Genomic DNA, 15424 nt, shown 5'->3' with positions numbered 1-15424 from the left:
TCGACTCCGGGTGATTTTTCTGACTTGCGGGCTTCAGGAAACCGTTATTGATATGCGGTAGGCTCCCACCACTTCCGGGAGACTCAGAAAGTCTGTGTAAAGTAACTTAACTTATTCTATTCTTACCCCTAAAATGTACAAACACTCAGCCAACTAGTACATTTTTTTGGAGGCTAAACATTATGGCTATTTTGGGAGTGTGAATGTAATAGGATTCCCACGGGTCCTTAAAATGTCTTAAATTAAAATCCTGGTATTTACGGATTTAAATTGTCTTAAATTTACTGGAAATTTGCTAAAGGTATTACATTTTCAGGCGGTGCATTTAATACCGGTGGGAAAACACAGGAAACTAAGGTTATCAGTGAGCTAGCTAACATTAGCTGCGAGTTAGGTAGCATACTAACATTAGCGGCGAGCTAGCTATGTTACCGAGGAGAGAACTAAGGTTAGCGGTAAGCTACAAACCAAAAGCTGTATACTTCACAAAGTTTGTTTTTGTGTTTTTATGTTATCAGGCACCACTTTTAAAGATGTAGCCAAATCAGATAATCATAAATTGATAATTGTTTATAGATAAGATACTTTTTCAGTATTATTATTGTTAACATCAGTAGTAGTAATAGTAGAAGTAGTAGTAGTAGAAGTAGCAATTTTGTTAGTGGTAATATTATAAACATCATCACTACAATTTAATTGATAATTTCCTCTTTTTTTCATATGTCCAGGAAGGTACAAAAGAGCTCATGCAAATTGCATCTTATGTTGGCTCTGTTTTGCAAATAATTTTCTCCCAAAGAAATTGTAACTACATTTTGGGGTCTTAAATTATATTTATCGAGGTCTTAAAATAGTCTTAAAAAGCATTAAATTTGACTTTTAAAATGGTGCAAAAACCCTGGGTAACTGTGGAAGTCCATTTGTGGTTGGGTGCCGGTGCCTGATCAGACTCTTAACCCCTTTGTTTTTCCTGTCTTTCTCTTTTCACTCATTATCTCTTTTTCTCTGCCCAGTTCATCATTTGTTTGGCGATCTGGTGCCACCCGGCCTTTTCTTAAAATTTGCACTGCAGTGCCTGTACTACCCCCACTGTTTTTTGTGTACTGCGAGTTCTGAGGATGTGCACACACTTCTATAGAGACGCAAAATACACGAGGCAGCCATCATGCTAGCCAACTGAAGCAGACGCTGATGCTACTCTGCAGTGTGATGGCACCTCTGGAGCTGCTAAAAGCTAATTCAAGGCTGACCAATTCAAGTACTCATGTTGTTATCTTGCATGAGCATGCTTCTAGAGCTGCTAAATGATGACACTAGGCTGACAGATGCAAGCAGTGATGCAGTTATGTGATGCAAGGGTGCCTTTAGAGATGCTAATGCTATTGCTATAGGCTGACTGGCTACAATCTTTTCAAATAGCTGGCTAGCTAACGGCACACAGCACTGACTGGGCACTGATAGGGCTCAGAGAGGACAGCAGCATTATCCGGTAAGACTTGAAAATATTTGTTTCTGTTGTTTTTGTTACAGTTGTACATTATGCTAAACCAGGCTATACATCTTGCATTTTGAGCATGTTGTGCAAGATAAAAACATTGTATTCTGTTCTGTTCTGTTCTTTACAGTAACACAGGATGCTAAGGTGACTGACCCTCTGCATCCCTCTAAAACAGGGATACAGGCTAAATTGGCACATCTGAGCAGAAATAAACCTATAATGGGTAAAATCACACATGTGACTGGGATTTGTAGTCCTACCTGTGGCCTGTAATCTGGGATTGAATGCTGTCTGTAGTCGATGAGAGGAGGTGGATGTCTGTAGTCCATAGTGGGAGGCTGTCTGTAGTCTGCTACTGGTGGATGTCTGTAGTCCACAGGAGGCTGTCTGTAGTCTGTGTATGGAGGCTGGCAGATGTCTGGTTTGACATCCTGTCTGGCTTTCACCTCCGACCTGAAACACCACCATGATCTGTTAGTAGAAAACCTTTTTTTACCCGAACAAATATAATACCTTTAATGTCTTGGCAATTCTGAATGCAGTGATGTATTATAAATATACAGTAGATTTGTTAAAAGTTTTGGGTAAATTTCCCAGATGAGGATTAAGCCTAGTCTAGTCTTGGGCTAAAAAAATATGGTATATGACTAAGCTCAAAACCTGACCAAGAAACTGACCATTTTATAGTTAAACGAACACTACGAGTGTTAAAATATAATACCAACAGTGCTGACTTAACACTGAAAACACTGGCGAACATATCATTTGTATGTTCAGCATATTTTAAATGTCAATTTTAAACATATACATATACAGGCAACGCATGAACTTTCCTTTTCTCTCTCTCTGTGCAGCCGCCAAGTTTGCAGAGTCTCAGTTCTTGTCTTTCAGAATGCATAAATCAGAAGAGACTCAAGACAAGCTATAGTGTACATCTTGTGAAGGTCCCCCTGAGCGGAGAGCCATGTTTTATTGAAAAGATATCCGCAGGTAAATAATTCATAATGAGAATTTAAGCTGCGTTACACAACGAAGTGAGAGAGAAAGAGAGGTGCTGCTTGCTTTAGGCAAACCTTTTCGCCACCTCAGGCCCCATGGCTCAACCTGAAGATTAGTGCCATGGGTTGTGTGCACACTAGTGGACAAACTACACACTGGCCTGCTGGTGGAACTAATGTCTCTTGGACTTGACCTGAATGTTTGCCAGCCCAAAAAAAAAAACACAGGAGCTGTCAAAAATAAATCCCATCCAGTTCTGCAGCCTGTATGTGCAAAGGTATGAGGCCAGAATTTATCTGAATATATTGTATATTTGGTTCACTGTACCTGCTGTCATGAAGGTAGAGCTGAGGTGGAACTGCGACCGGTACCCCACCTATGGTACTGAGCTGGACACCCGATACAACTGGAACGCCAGAAACAACAGGAACGACAGGAACACCCTGTACAACCGGAACACCTGAAACAACTTGAACTTGAACACCAGGAATGCCCTGATCCACCACAGGGCCCGCCTGACTCACCACCGGGCCTGACTGCACCACCTCCAGGCTGGGCTGACTCACAGGCTGGCTGACCTGAGTCACGGACGGGCTGCTCTGAGGACCTCCGGGGCTTGGCTCCACCAGCTGGGGGCTGGGCTGGGTGGTTGCAGGGCTGGGGTGGGGGGCCGGTGGGCTGGGGTGGACCACAGTGGGACTTTGCTGGGCGGCCGGGCTGGACTGGGTCTGGGGGCTGTGCTTTTGCCCCACCAGAGGGCTCTGCTTCTCTGAGGTGGGGGCAGAGTGTGGCCCGCTTACATCTGTGAAAGAGAAGAATGAGTGTTCAAGTGGAACGCTGTTTGCTTCCATTCACAACACGCTGTTTTTGAACTCAAATAACTTTACAGCCGTTTGAGATGTTAAATTCCCTGTTATACTACAGAGGCCTAGCTTTCTGATGCAATGTGTTATTGTGCGTCATACTTCTAAGTGAAAAAGCCCCCTGGTGGCTTGTTCACAGAGCCACTAGCGGCCTTTTATGCTACGCTTCACTACAGCACATCTGCAGAGCCCTGTGTATTTATCTGCCCACTAGATACAATCACAGAAGACACAGGCTGGTGGGTTGTTGTTGATTTGTTGGGTTGTCAATGTTGGGCAGCCAATCAGAGGATTAATTATAGAATTCAGCTGATGCAGATTTGTATTCAATAACTGGCATAGCAGAAAATCTAAGTCTGTCAGGAATTATTGGACTTATCCGAACAATATTTCACTTTTATTAATACGATTGTGGACCAATATTGGAATCTACATTTTTTTATTTTTTTTAATAGAGCAGATATAGGAAAATCTGCCACCACAAAAAGCAACATTTGTCAACAGTACAGTTTTTCCAACTTTACAATGTTCATAATATCTGGATGTTACATTTGGCTCAGTTATGTTTTAAAATTTTCTTCAATGTCAACATGTAATGCAGCATAACAAAAAAAAAAAAAGATCAATTTAACAGTAGCCTAAATTATTAGGAATATTGCCAGTTTGATCCCCTGGAATGACAGAAGTTCGGGACAGGGGAGTGAAGGAACAGTGCTTCTTCCTCCATCAGTGTTTCTCCTAACAGGAAGGACTCAGGGCAGCTAAGACCTGAGTGCCTCCTGAGAGCTGATGTTGCCGCCCTTATTTTTAGTTCTATGTTCTCACTGCCCCTATTGACTTGTATGTTTGTGTGCACTCATGGCCACGTATGAGTTAAATGCAGAAGTTGATTCTGTTGTACTGGTGTGCTGTGCTATACAATGTGTTTCTAATTCAAAATAAAGGAACACTTAGCAAGCAGATTATTACAATGTTAATTTTATGTAATATTACATAACAGGGAAGCAGAAACAGCAGCACTGCAAACTCTCTGACCTTCCTCAGGGATGATGTGCAGGGTAACGGTGAGGCCTGCGTCTTTGATCAGCTTCACAATGTCAGCGTGCGGCATGTTGATAATAGACTGACTGTTGACGGCCATAATGCGGTCGCCAACCTTCAGCTTCCCGCAGCGGTCGGCCGGACTGCCCTCGATGATACGGCCAATCTTGTGCGGCACAGCTATATTATAACAAAGCATGAATAAACAGTGCAAATCAGTTTCCAACTTGTGAAAATATCAGTTGTATGATACACAACCACTAAAATGTGCGGACTTGAACATTTAAGATACATGAGAGCATATACAGCTGAAAGCATATACAGCTCTGGAAAAAAATAAGAAACTACTTCAGTTTCTGAATCAGTTTCTCTGATTTTGCTATTTATAGGTATATGTTTGAGTAAAATGAACATTGTTTTATTCTATAAACTATGGACCACATTTCTCCCAAATTCCAAATAAAAATATTGTCATTTAGAGAATTTATTTGCAGAAAATAAAAAAATGGCTGAAACAACACAAATGATTCAGAGCTTTCAGAATTCAAATAATGCAAAGAAAACAAGTTCATATTCATAAAGTTTTAAGAATTTAGAAATCAATATTTGGTGGAATAACCCTGGTTTTTAATCACAGTTTTCATGAATCTTGGCTTGTTCTCCGCCACCAGTCTTACACACTGCTTTTGGATAACTTTATCCCACTCCTGGTGCAAAAATTCAATCAGTTCAGCTTGGTTTGATGGCTTGTGATCATTTATCTTCCTCTTGATTATAATCCAGAGGTTTTTAATTTGGTAAAATAAATAAAAACTCATCATTTTTAAGTGATCTCTTATTTTTTGCAGAGCTGTATATCAAACACTATATAGAGATGGTGATATGATTAACCACATTTAAAATGCTTAAATGAGTCTGGAAAAGGGAAAATTAGTAATAAAAGATGAAGGGGGAAGACTGACATATTGTGGTGGTGTTCTCTGGTCGGTTCAGGGAACTGATGATGACGAAGCCGAAGCCCTCTGTCTCTTTCCGGTGGATGACTACATCAGTGGTGGGCGGCAGGTTGACTGGACACACTGCATGGCCTCGAGGGGAGCTGCTTTGATTGGTTGCTGCACCATTCTCTCCGCACGGCTGGCCTGCAGGGGGCAGCAGACACAGTCCTAGTCATTGCTTCAGGCTTCAGCTTACCAAAAAGTGAAAGTGTTTTTAATTGCTCTTGTTTTGGCCAGGGGCGGGATGGTTGGCCCAAAATGTGGTGCTTTTCCAAGCTTTGCCACTGTAATGAATGAATAAATGAATGAGTGGGCTCAAATTTTTGTTTCTGAATGTGAGACCTGCTTGTTATTAAGCTTTTGCCAGTTTGGAAAGGCAGACAGACACTTTGCTACAGAATTTTCTTTTATACGTTCAACACAGAGCCAGATCAAGCTGGCAGCAGGACTCTGGATGGTCAGCCTGGTGCAAAGCCAGACCAAAAAACAAGCCACTAATTAACTGCACATCTCAACATCAACATCCTAACACACCAAGCCCCAAGAATCACTCACACTAGACTAGTTCTGCAAATACATTGATCAAGTAGAAACAGCCGGTTGTTATAAATGTGTTTTGTTATAAATGAGCCCTCCCATCAAGTAGGTCAGTGTTGTGGCCTATTTATCTGGCCAGATGCGGTGCTGGTTTCCACTCACTATGCTTTTGTAGCACTCTGTGGTTAACAGAAGCCACCTGTGCCCACTCTGTCTCTTCAGGCTTCTGCTTTCGAGGGACAGAGCATTAGCTATTTGGAGAACATTAGATATTTAAAAGCATTCCAAATGGAAATGCTTTGCTCCAAAGCAGCAGCTATTCAGAGGCTGTCAGCTATCTCACGTTTGCCTCAGGCAAGGGAAATACTGGGCTACTGCTCTATTGCAAACAGTATTGTGCCAGCTCGTGTGAAAGGACAGTCATGGCCCTTTAAGTGTTTAGTTATTTGCCTATTTTATTATTGCGTGTTATTTAATGCAATATATTTAGCTGACTTGCTAAAAAAAAAAAAAACGAATCAATTTTACTGAAATGTTCAGTGAGAAAGTGTATTAAGTAAGTGTGAGATTCAGTTTGATATTGTCCGATACTCACTGGGCTGTGGGGGAAGGACCCTCCGCCTCACTGTAAGGGTGACCTGGCCGTTGCGCGCTGCCGCATGCATGAGGTCGATGACGTAGCGGTGTGGCCGGCCTGCCACGGGCATCCTGTCCACAGACACAAGCTCATCTCCTGGACGCAGCCTACCGTCCCGCTCCGCAGGGCTGTTCTCTATTATCGCTCCAATCACGATCTGTGAGAGAGAAGAATCCTACATATTAACCCCTTAAACCCATACACCAGGATCCAGTTATTTATCTGAAGGCTCATTAAGTAGACCCTACTATAAATGGCAATTTATTAGCTATTTCTTTATAGGCTATGTAGTTAAGACATGCCATGAACACTGTCACATCTGCACACTCTGCTCTTTTAAGATCAGATTCTCCAGAGTACTAATAAGCCTCACACACATCTGTGAGACATCAGCTGATTAGCTGAACTTTTTATACTGGGACTCTTGCTTTGTCTATTCGAGAGATATTGCCACTCCTGTGACTTATTAAGCGTTTACCGTGTTTGTTATTTCTGTTTTTTTTTTTTATCCTTGCTTGCCCTTCACTACGATTTTTGCCTGTTTTATATATCTGTTTTTTGATCTCTGCCTGTTTATTAACCACTATTTTGCCTGGTGTTTTTGGACAATAAACCTGCTTGTGTTTGCATCCAAACTATCCTGGCCGTTTCTTACAAACACCTTTTTTTCTATTTCCTATATTAATATTTGGCCATTTAATCTTTATTTGTAAAAATATTGAGAGATAAAAGTAATATAACTAAATAAATACAACTGAAACATTGTGAAATGTAATTAATAGAAAACAGAAAATTAGAGTCAGGTGCACAACATCAGCTGCAGTTAATTAGAACAGATGATTAGAGAGGACTCTAGAGAACATTTGAGACAGAAGTTTGGTTTTCTCTTGATTAATAAAGTGAGTGAATCAGCATGGTCAGAGCCAGAACTATTTGATGCCTATAGAAAGATGTAGTTGTAGATGCAGATGAGTCTGGGACAGGGTTAAAAAGATCTTAGAACAATTAGAAATCAGCCGTTCCACCATTCCCAAAATAATTTACTTTAATAAAGTTAAACAACTGCAAATGTGGCTATTCAAGCTGTCCTAGCAGGTTTAGCCCAAGCGCAGATCAGAAAATGTATAGGAAAGAAAACAACTGTCTAAAAACCTCATCATGGGACCTACAGGTTGCTCCTGCCTGTCAAAGTACAGCATCTACGGTCATAAAGACACAGGACAGGCTTGATTTTCATGAAAGGAGGTAAGGTAATCTTGAGGTCAAATCAGACAGGCTCCTCTAAAAACCCCTCTAATGATGTCAGGTTTTCCCATCCAGTTTACATCATCTGCCTCGGCCTTGTTGCTTACTCTCCATTACCTAGTTTATACAAAATCTAACTTTAAATTATCTACCTGCTGGTGCTCAATTGCTGGTGTAACTAATCACCTAAATATATTAGACCCATTTGGATGTATAATGATTTTATGTTCATTTTATGATTTTATATTAATGTTGTCAGGCCAAAGGTGGAGAGTTGCTTAAATATTAGCCTTGATGGTGCGTGATAGTACGTATCGTCGCTGTCCAATGAAAAACAAGTATCTCCAAAGCAACAACTTAAGAGGGGAGAGAAAAAAACCTTCTAAACTTTCAATGGTAGTCAGTGTAAAAATAGTTTATTTCTGGTCTTTTTTAAGTATTCCTACTGGTCCGTTCATCAAGACATTTTGGCACAGTGTAAGGAACAGTTTGTCTGTTTAAATTATTTAGTAAACTAAAAAAAATTAAGATACTTGGAGATGGAGATACTTGTTTTTCATTGGACAGCGACAATATGATTTTTTCACTCCTCCAGCTCTAAGGGAGTTTTTCCTTGCCTTTGTTGCTCACTGTACGTTCTATGTTGTATATTCAGTGTTTTGTTTGATATTCTGTTCTGCTACAACATTTCTAGAAAGCTGCTTTTTAAAAACATCCACAGTAAAAAGCTCTTATATGAATAAATTTAATTTGATGTGATGTTTATTTTCAGTTTTTAGATATTTGGAGCAGCAGTATTTGTAGGGCTGTTCTAATGTTTTCCTAACAAGAAAATTTAATTTTACAAATGCTTTAAAAAACACTTATTTAATTTTAGCTATATCACCTCCATCTCTTATTATTCCAATGAGGATTAAATGTTCATATTTCATCTTAAGACAGACAGTGGTTTTCATGGAGTGCCTTAACTTTCTCACATGACTGTATCAGACTGTGGAAAGGAAATATAGACTTGCCGACACATCACATTAGAGTGCACATGGCTTTGGAAAAGCAGCAGTTTGTTTATACACTCCAGACAATGCCTTAACGCTTAACTGTTTGAGTCTGAGTAGGCTTTATCTGGAGTGCTAGCCACAGCTAGCTTAAAAGGTGCAATAGAGTGGGTAGCTCTTCCCACGGTAACAAGCAAATATTATGCAAGACAAAGCTAAGCTAAGTCTTGCCAAGAAAACCAATGTAATGTGTTTCAGCTTCCAACAGTCATCTATTGTTCTCCTGCTCTTAGGAGTGCTCAGTAAAGGTTCTAATTAAGTCTATTTGTCTGTTGTGTTCTCTCTCTCTCTTTATCTCTCTCTCTTCATCTGTTTTCTGAGCTGGAATGAAGTGAAGCGATCACTGGGATCTCCTCATTTGCCCCATACGAGCCTTGTCACGGGCCTCCGGACTCACAGCCTGCACCGCCTCGTCCCCTCCCAGGATCCTGAAGCCGAAGCCTGTCTTCTCCCGCAGCAGGTGCACCTCCACCTCCTGGTACTCCACACCTGAGGAAGAAGCAGCAGAGCTCAGCACTGCATTGGTTCAGTTTAGGCACTAAACCAGTACCAGACAAAGGCCTTAAGTAAAAACCCTTCAGGAGAAGATTCTGATGAGATTAGATATACTTACTTTACTTACATAAGGAGAAGGAAAAAAACAAAAGAAGAAGTGGTAGGAAAATACATTCACTTCCAAGACTGGAATTTTCAAAATAAAAATAACAATAATGGCATCAAAACCTGGTAAACCCCCAAAAGTACCTTTATAATGTGTTTATCCTTGAGAGATGACCTATAAGCATCATCTTGGCTTCAGATCCAAAAAAATCCATGTGTATTTCTATGCGTCCTTTCACTTCAAGAACACAACATCAGACAGACTACCTCAGAGTCCTGATCTCAACATCACTGAATGTGTTTGAGATGACTAGGCTGGTGGGAATCAGAAAATGCACCTTCTATCTTTGAAGGCTGAACATTGAAGATGTGGGAAAATCTAAAAGCAAGTCTCCAGAACGGAAAAAAGCTGTATTATACAGCTCTGGATAGAATTAAGAGGCCACTTCAGTTTCTGAATCAGTTTCTCTGATTTTGCTATTTATCGGTATATGTTTAAGTAAAATAAACATTGTTGTTTTATTGTATGAACTACGGACAACATTTCTATCAAATTCCAAATATAAATATTGTCATTTAGAGCATTTATTTGCAGACAATTGGAAATGGCTGAAATAACAAAAAAAGATCCAGAGCTTTCAGACCTCAAATAATGCAAAAAAAAAACAAGTTCATGTTAATTTGTAATCACAGTTTTCAGGCATCTTGGAATGTTCTCCTTCACCAGTCTTACACACTGCTTTTGGATAACTTTATGCCACACCTGGTGCAAAATTCAAGCAGTTCAGCTTGGTTTGATGGCTGGTTATGATCCATCTTCCTCTTGATTATATTCCAGAGATTTTTAACTTGGTAAAATCAAAAAAACTCTATCTTATTTACTTTTTTCCTGAATATAAATATAGATGCTCAGAACACTCAGACCTCTGATACTAGATTATTGTTATTGACATTTGTGTAATTTTCTGTTAAATATATGTTCTTTATTGCTTTTTATCTCAATGTTATTTTATAATGGTTTTGACTGGAAATAAAGTAAATAAAACTGTCTGAATTTTGCACGGAACAGGGTGTGTTCTAGCCTTTTGGGAAAACACCCCAGTTGGCTCCTCCTGGAGCTGCCTGAAAGAATGCCATGTTTTGTTTTGTTTCACACTTTTCACAGTTACTGCAAAATTCCATATGTGTTATTAAACAGCTTCGATTCTAATTCTAATTCTAAAGTATATAAATATATAAAGTACAAAACATAGAAAGTCATGCTAGAAGGTGTGTCTACACTCAGGACTGGTACTGCACATCTGCATGCCTGACTTACCAGAGGCTTTAAAATGAATGTATTCTTTTCTATGAAGATTACTTCACACTCTGACTCAAAAATAAAAAAACACACCACAGGATCACAGGAAGAGAATAATGTGGCAGTTTAGTGAGAATACACAAGCCCTTGCACTTGTGTGAGACCATTTAGACTTGTGACTAATAAACCATCTGGTCAGTCCGTCCTATAAACAACAATCACCCTTATGCTGCACTCAGAATATTGCCCATAAAAAATCAAACAAACATTTTTCACTCAGGAATAAGGAAAAGTTCATTAACAGAGAATGCCTGAGTCGTTCTACAAAACACAATCCCATCTGCTCAGCTCTTATACGTGGATATTCAACATTACCTTGTCATGCAAAAAAATTTAATCTAATCAACTCATTGCTTTATTTTTGTTAGAATGTGAATCTGGCAGGTGGTCTTTGTGTCTATCAAAAATTATGATCCGAAGTGACTGAGTATATAATATTTTTTACATTGACTTACATCATTAACCCTTATAGGGTCTTCATTTTTTCTTAAGATTCTTAAGACTTATCCGGATGGGATTAGTTTCTCACTTATTTCACACTTCTACTCAGTGATAAAACTATTTCCACTTGCTGTTGTGTTTACATGGATCTCAGTGAAAACGCGCACCCAAAGTGTAATTACAGTGAGTGACAGAGCACAAATAGCTATTTTATTAAATAGGAGGTAACAAAACTCAAAGATGTGAATCTGGATGTGTATTAAATTACTGGAGGACCACAGAGTTCAGCGAAAAACAGTAACTATTTTAGCCTGTAATTTTCTCAGAGGACGTCTGAGAAAAAGACATACATGGTTGTTCCGGACAGGAATAAAATCACAGAGGACCTCCTATAAAAGAAAAAATCACCCCAGGACCTCCTGAGAAACTAGTCCCGTCCGGGTAGGGCTTTAGCTGAAAATAAATAATTATTTGTATCAATAAAAAAAAAATAAAAAAATGTGTCCCACAGACCTGAAGACCTTATAATGGGTAATTAATCTCTTTGGAGATGCACAGTTTTTACATGGCAGTGAAGAATTGTTAAATAACGTGCACATATGTAGGTCACCTTTAACCATATACAGTGCACAGTTGAACACAGTGATCTAGTATTAAGCAGACCCATATAGTTAAATATAGAAGCACTATCTATAGGGAATGAACCACAGATGCATTGATATATGAAATAACTAACTCCTCTCTGATAGGAATATCATAATATGAGAATTTTGACACTGAAAACAAACTGCAGAATAATCTACTTGCCTGTAGAGTCAGTCAGTGTTCGCAGTGGCCCAGGGTCTGCATGGAAAATAATGAGGAGATGGTAATCAGTGAGGCTTTTTACCACTAAATGGTGATTTTATGAGAATGAATGGCCTAGATTGGTATTCATTCACACGGAATTACAGTAAGACATGCGTGCTGACTCCTCTCTCTTGCATAATGTGAGCAGAATTACTCGCGTCTGGGCGAGATGAATGTGTGCTGTAATGACCTCTGCCTATCGCAGCTGAAATCTGGACATATGGGAGGCCAGGCTTCTGTCAGAGAAGCAACCGGTTCGAGTTAATGAAATCAGCTCCGAGCCTTTTGGGCATTGGTTATTATTACTGCTGCTGCCCAAACAAAGACAACAAACAGAGCTTACAGTTCTTCTGTTGTGTAACTCCATGAAGCGAGCGAAGAGCGCTGCACTCTGATACAGAGTGTCCTTGGGTAAAAAACACACACACACGCAGTGTGCTCACGCTCGCGTTCCATTCAGAAGGGAGAGTGCAGAGAGGTCAGTGCTCAGTCACACTGACCGCAGAGTACCCGAGTCCACACAAGTGCACAGAGTTAGAAAGTCTCCTCTGCCCTTACAGCTGCTTTCCCTCTATTATTCTACTTAAAGATTATTAACCAATAATCAACTGAAGTACCTAAATCATTAACTGATTGTTATAGTTATAGTTATATGTTATAGAATAGTTATTAAGTAATACATACATAGTACCATAGTATCAATAATTTATAGTAAGTAAAAATAATAGGGCCATTCCGCCTAATGAGTGCCATTTGCTTGTTGTAACATTTTTTTTCTATTTTTTCAACTTTAAATCTAAGCCAAAAATAGTTACAAAACTCAATTCCTTTGATTTTCTCTCAAGGAAGTCTTTATTTTAAAGAAATGGTTGACTGTATTTTCAAATAACTGATATTTTTTATTGATTATGGAGTTATTATGAAAAAATATTTTAAAATCATAGATGGGATTTGGAAACAACAATACAAAAAAATACATCTCTAAAGGATTTTGATAATTATATTTCATGATAAAGTAGTTTTTGTTATTTTTTTATTACATATCTTACTTTTGCAATTAGTTTAATGTACAAGACACTATGCTTAATAATAAAATGTATTTTACAGTTATTTTGTGTGCACATTTATGCATGTAATTTTCTGGGGACAGAAATGGCACTGATTCGGCAGAATATGCCAATAACAAATTACATAATTAAGCGAATGTAGTCAGACACACATTCTCTGATTGCTGGAGGATTATCCGTGCTCTACATACATCAGGTACATGCATACAAATTTTACAAGTTTGAATATAAGGGGTTAAACAAGTTTGTGTGTTGTATGATTTAGTTTGTTTAAAAATATGCATTCTGAAAAATTATTATAAACTGATTCAAATTTAATATATATTTAAAGTATGTCATTTTTATAATATGTCAGAAAGTCAAATAATCGCTAAATTTTTAAAGAAACAAAACTTTCTGGAAATGTTTTTAAATGTTTAGGCTTTAAACAGTTTAACTCTCTACAGTCACCTTTTCTGTTGTTTTTGCCAGATTCAGTCCTTTTCCTATTCATTTGGATTTATGAAATGTACTGTTCTAATAGCTTCATCAACCATATGGAAGTCTACCATCTGTCACCTCACAGCTCCCTTTCTACAGCCAATCAACATTCACTGTCAAATCATCTAGACAGTCTGGGGATTGGCTTCATATGTAGCCATGAAGCTTTTGTTAGAAGTGTGTAACGCAGCGGGGTCAGCACAGGACATTCTGTGCGGTAAGCTCTGTCAGATGCCGTCTGTTCTCTCCAGTGGCCGCTGATATCTGTTTCAGTTTCAATGATAAAATTGACTAAAATGCGGCAATGGCTTGCTTCTGCTGTCTGAGCTGTGCTATATTAACAGCTTATTAACGGTGAAATCCAACAGAAACATGGGCTAGGTTTAAAAGTGCAGATGATGCTCCACAGAATTATTCTCTTGCAAAAAGATTGCAAATATTGAGTAATGTCTGATAAATATAGCATGCCAATACATTTTACTATGGCAAGTTTGATCATGTATATTACACAACTACTCTAGAGACCTTTTCTAGAGACAAGCAATAAAAAACAGCAAATATCAGTCATTAATTTTGTTCTAAAAAAATGGAAATGCTTTGAAAACATTAAAATAATTCTAGAAAATGCCAGTATATTTTACTATTGGCAGTGTAAACAAGCCTAACTAATCTAAAGGCAGATTTATTTACAAGATTTAAAGAAGACAAAGTCATTGCATCATATTTAATGTTTACCATGACATTAAGAGCAAACAGCATCATGGTAACACTTTTTCACAAGCCCAAATTACTGCTGTCAAAAATGTTTATATTTGCTCAATATTATGCACAATATTATTTTTGACATAAGTTTCTGTGCCAGTTATTTATATTGTATTATTTAATGGTTCAATTTCATGATAAATGGGCCAACAGAAATACTCCAAAATGACAAAAATATTTTATTTTCACTTCCACTGAAAGTTAAGAGGAGTTGATCAGTTTTCCGCAAAGCTGCCATTTTGGAGATACCGGGTTTTCGCCTGACAACAACTAAATGAGGGCTGTTTTGTGGCACTACTTAACTTTTCACTTGTTTGCACGTGTCATTAGCGATTCATAACAGAACACAGCCACACAAAAAAATACCACCTGGGTGAATCTGACTGTGAATGTCCTGGTAAAAAGCCAATGATTCATTTTCATGATTTCAAACATGTTTGGCTGTACAGACAAGCTGTCAAAATTCTGCACCCTCTCAGCTCATAACCAAATATCTGTGGACTGAACATCATAACTAACATTGCAACAGCACCTGAGAATGAATGCAACTTGTAATGATTTGCCTTGCTAATAGTATTGCATCTCTCCTATATTGTGATACATATTGTATCGCCAGGGTCTTGCCAATACATAGCTCTAACCGTCATAGTGACTTTATGCATAGAGATTATTTACTGTGCCACACATTTCATGTTCAACAAGCTCAGCACTGTGCTTTATGGGTGTCTGAATATACTGCTGTTCAGACATTCATGTTAACAGCATTAAAAACCTTTTGACTTACGTCTGCTTTCATAAATAGCGCGAGACTTCTCGTACAGATCGTATGGGTCAGGCTTGCTGAGGTGGATTCCATCTGCATCAGAGGCTGAGGTGCAGTGGAGCGGCTGGCCAGGGTGGGGGGCGCTGTGTGATAGGCCAGGGGCCGTGAGGCTGGTCTGGGGGCTTCCCTGGGGGTCCCACTGCAAAAAAAAATATATAAATAAATTAAA

The 15424-nt window shown here is 38.8% G+C and overlaps 1 protein-coding gene across 12 annotated transcripts in view; it reads right to left on the bottom strand.

Annotated features, from left to right (window-relative positions):
* magi2b (membrane associated guanylate kinase, WW and PDZ domain containing 2b) overlaps window positions 1-15424 on the bottom strand; it is a 165068-nt gene that overhangs the window by 8049 nt on the left and 141595 nt on the right. For 7 of the 12 annotated variants that reach the window (XM_049483924.1, XM_049483925.1, XM_022684151.2 and 4 more), the window contains 8 exons: window positions 15217-15394; window positions 12082-12117; window positions 9247-9362; window positions 6532-6730; window positions 5364-5543; window positions 4396-4581; window positions 2825-3299; window positions 1759-1951 (listed from right to left, as the gene is read on the bottom strand). In XM_049483924.1, coding sequence (XP_049339881.1) covers window positions 1759-1951; window positions 2825-3299; window positions 4396-4581; window positions 5364-5543; window positions 6532-6730; window positions 9247-9362; window positions 12082-12117; window positions 15217-15394 — 1563 coding nt within the window. The remainder of the gene's footprint in view (window positions 1-1758; window positions 1952-2824; window positions 3300-4395; window positions 4582-5363; window positions 5544-6531; window positions 6731-9246; window positions 9363-12081; window positions 12118-15216; window positions 15395-15424) is intronic. The other 5 variants (XM_049483919.1, XM_049483923.1, XM_049483922.1 and 2 more) reach the window with 3 other exon arrangements.

The sequence above is a fragment of the Astyanax mexicanus genome, chromosome 10, assembly GCF_023375975.1.
Source record: "Astyanax mexicanus isolate ESR-SI-001 chromosome 10, AstMex3_surface, whole genome shotgun sequence".
Taxonomy (NCBI): domain Eukaryota; kingdom Metazoa; phylum Chordata; class Actinopteri; order Characiformes; family Acestrorhamphidae; genus Astyanax; species Astyanax mexicanus.
Note: the sequence above shows the minus strand (reverse complement) of the source record. Positions and strands in the feature narration are given on the sequence as shown.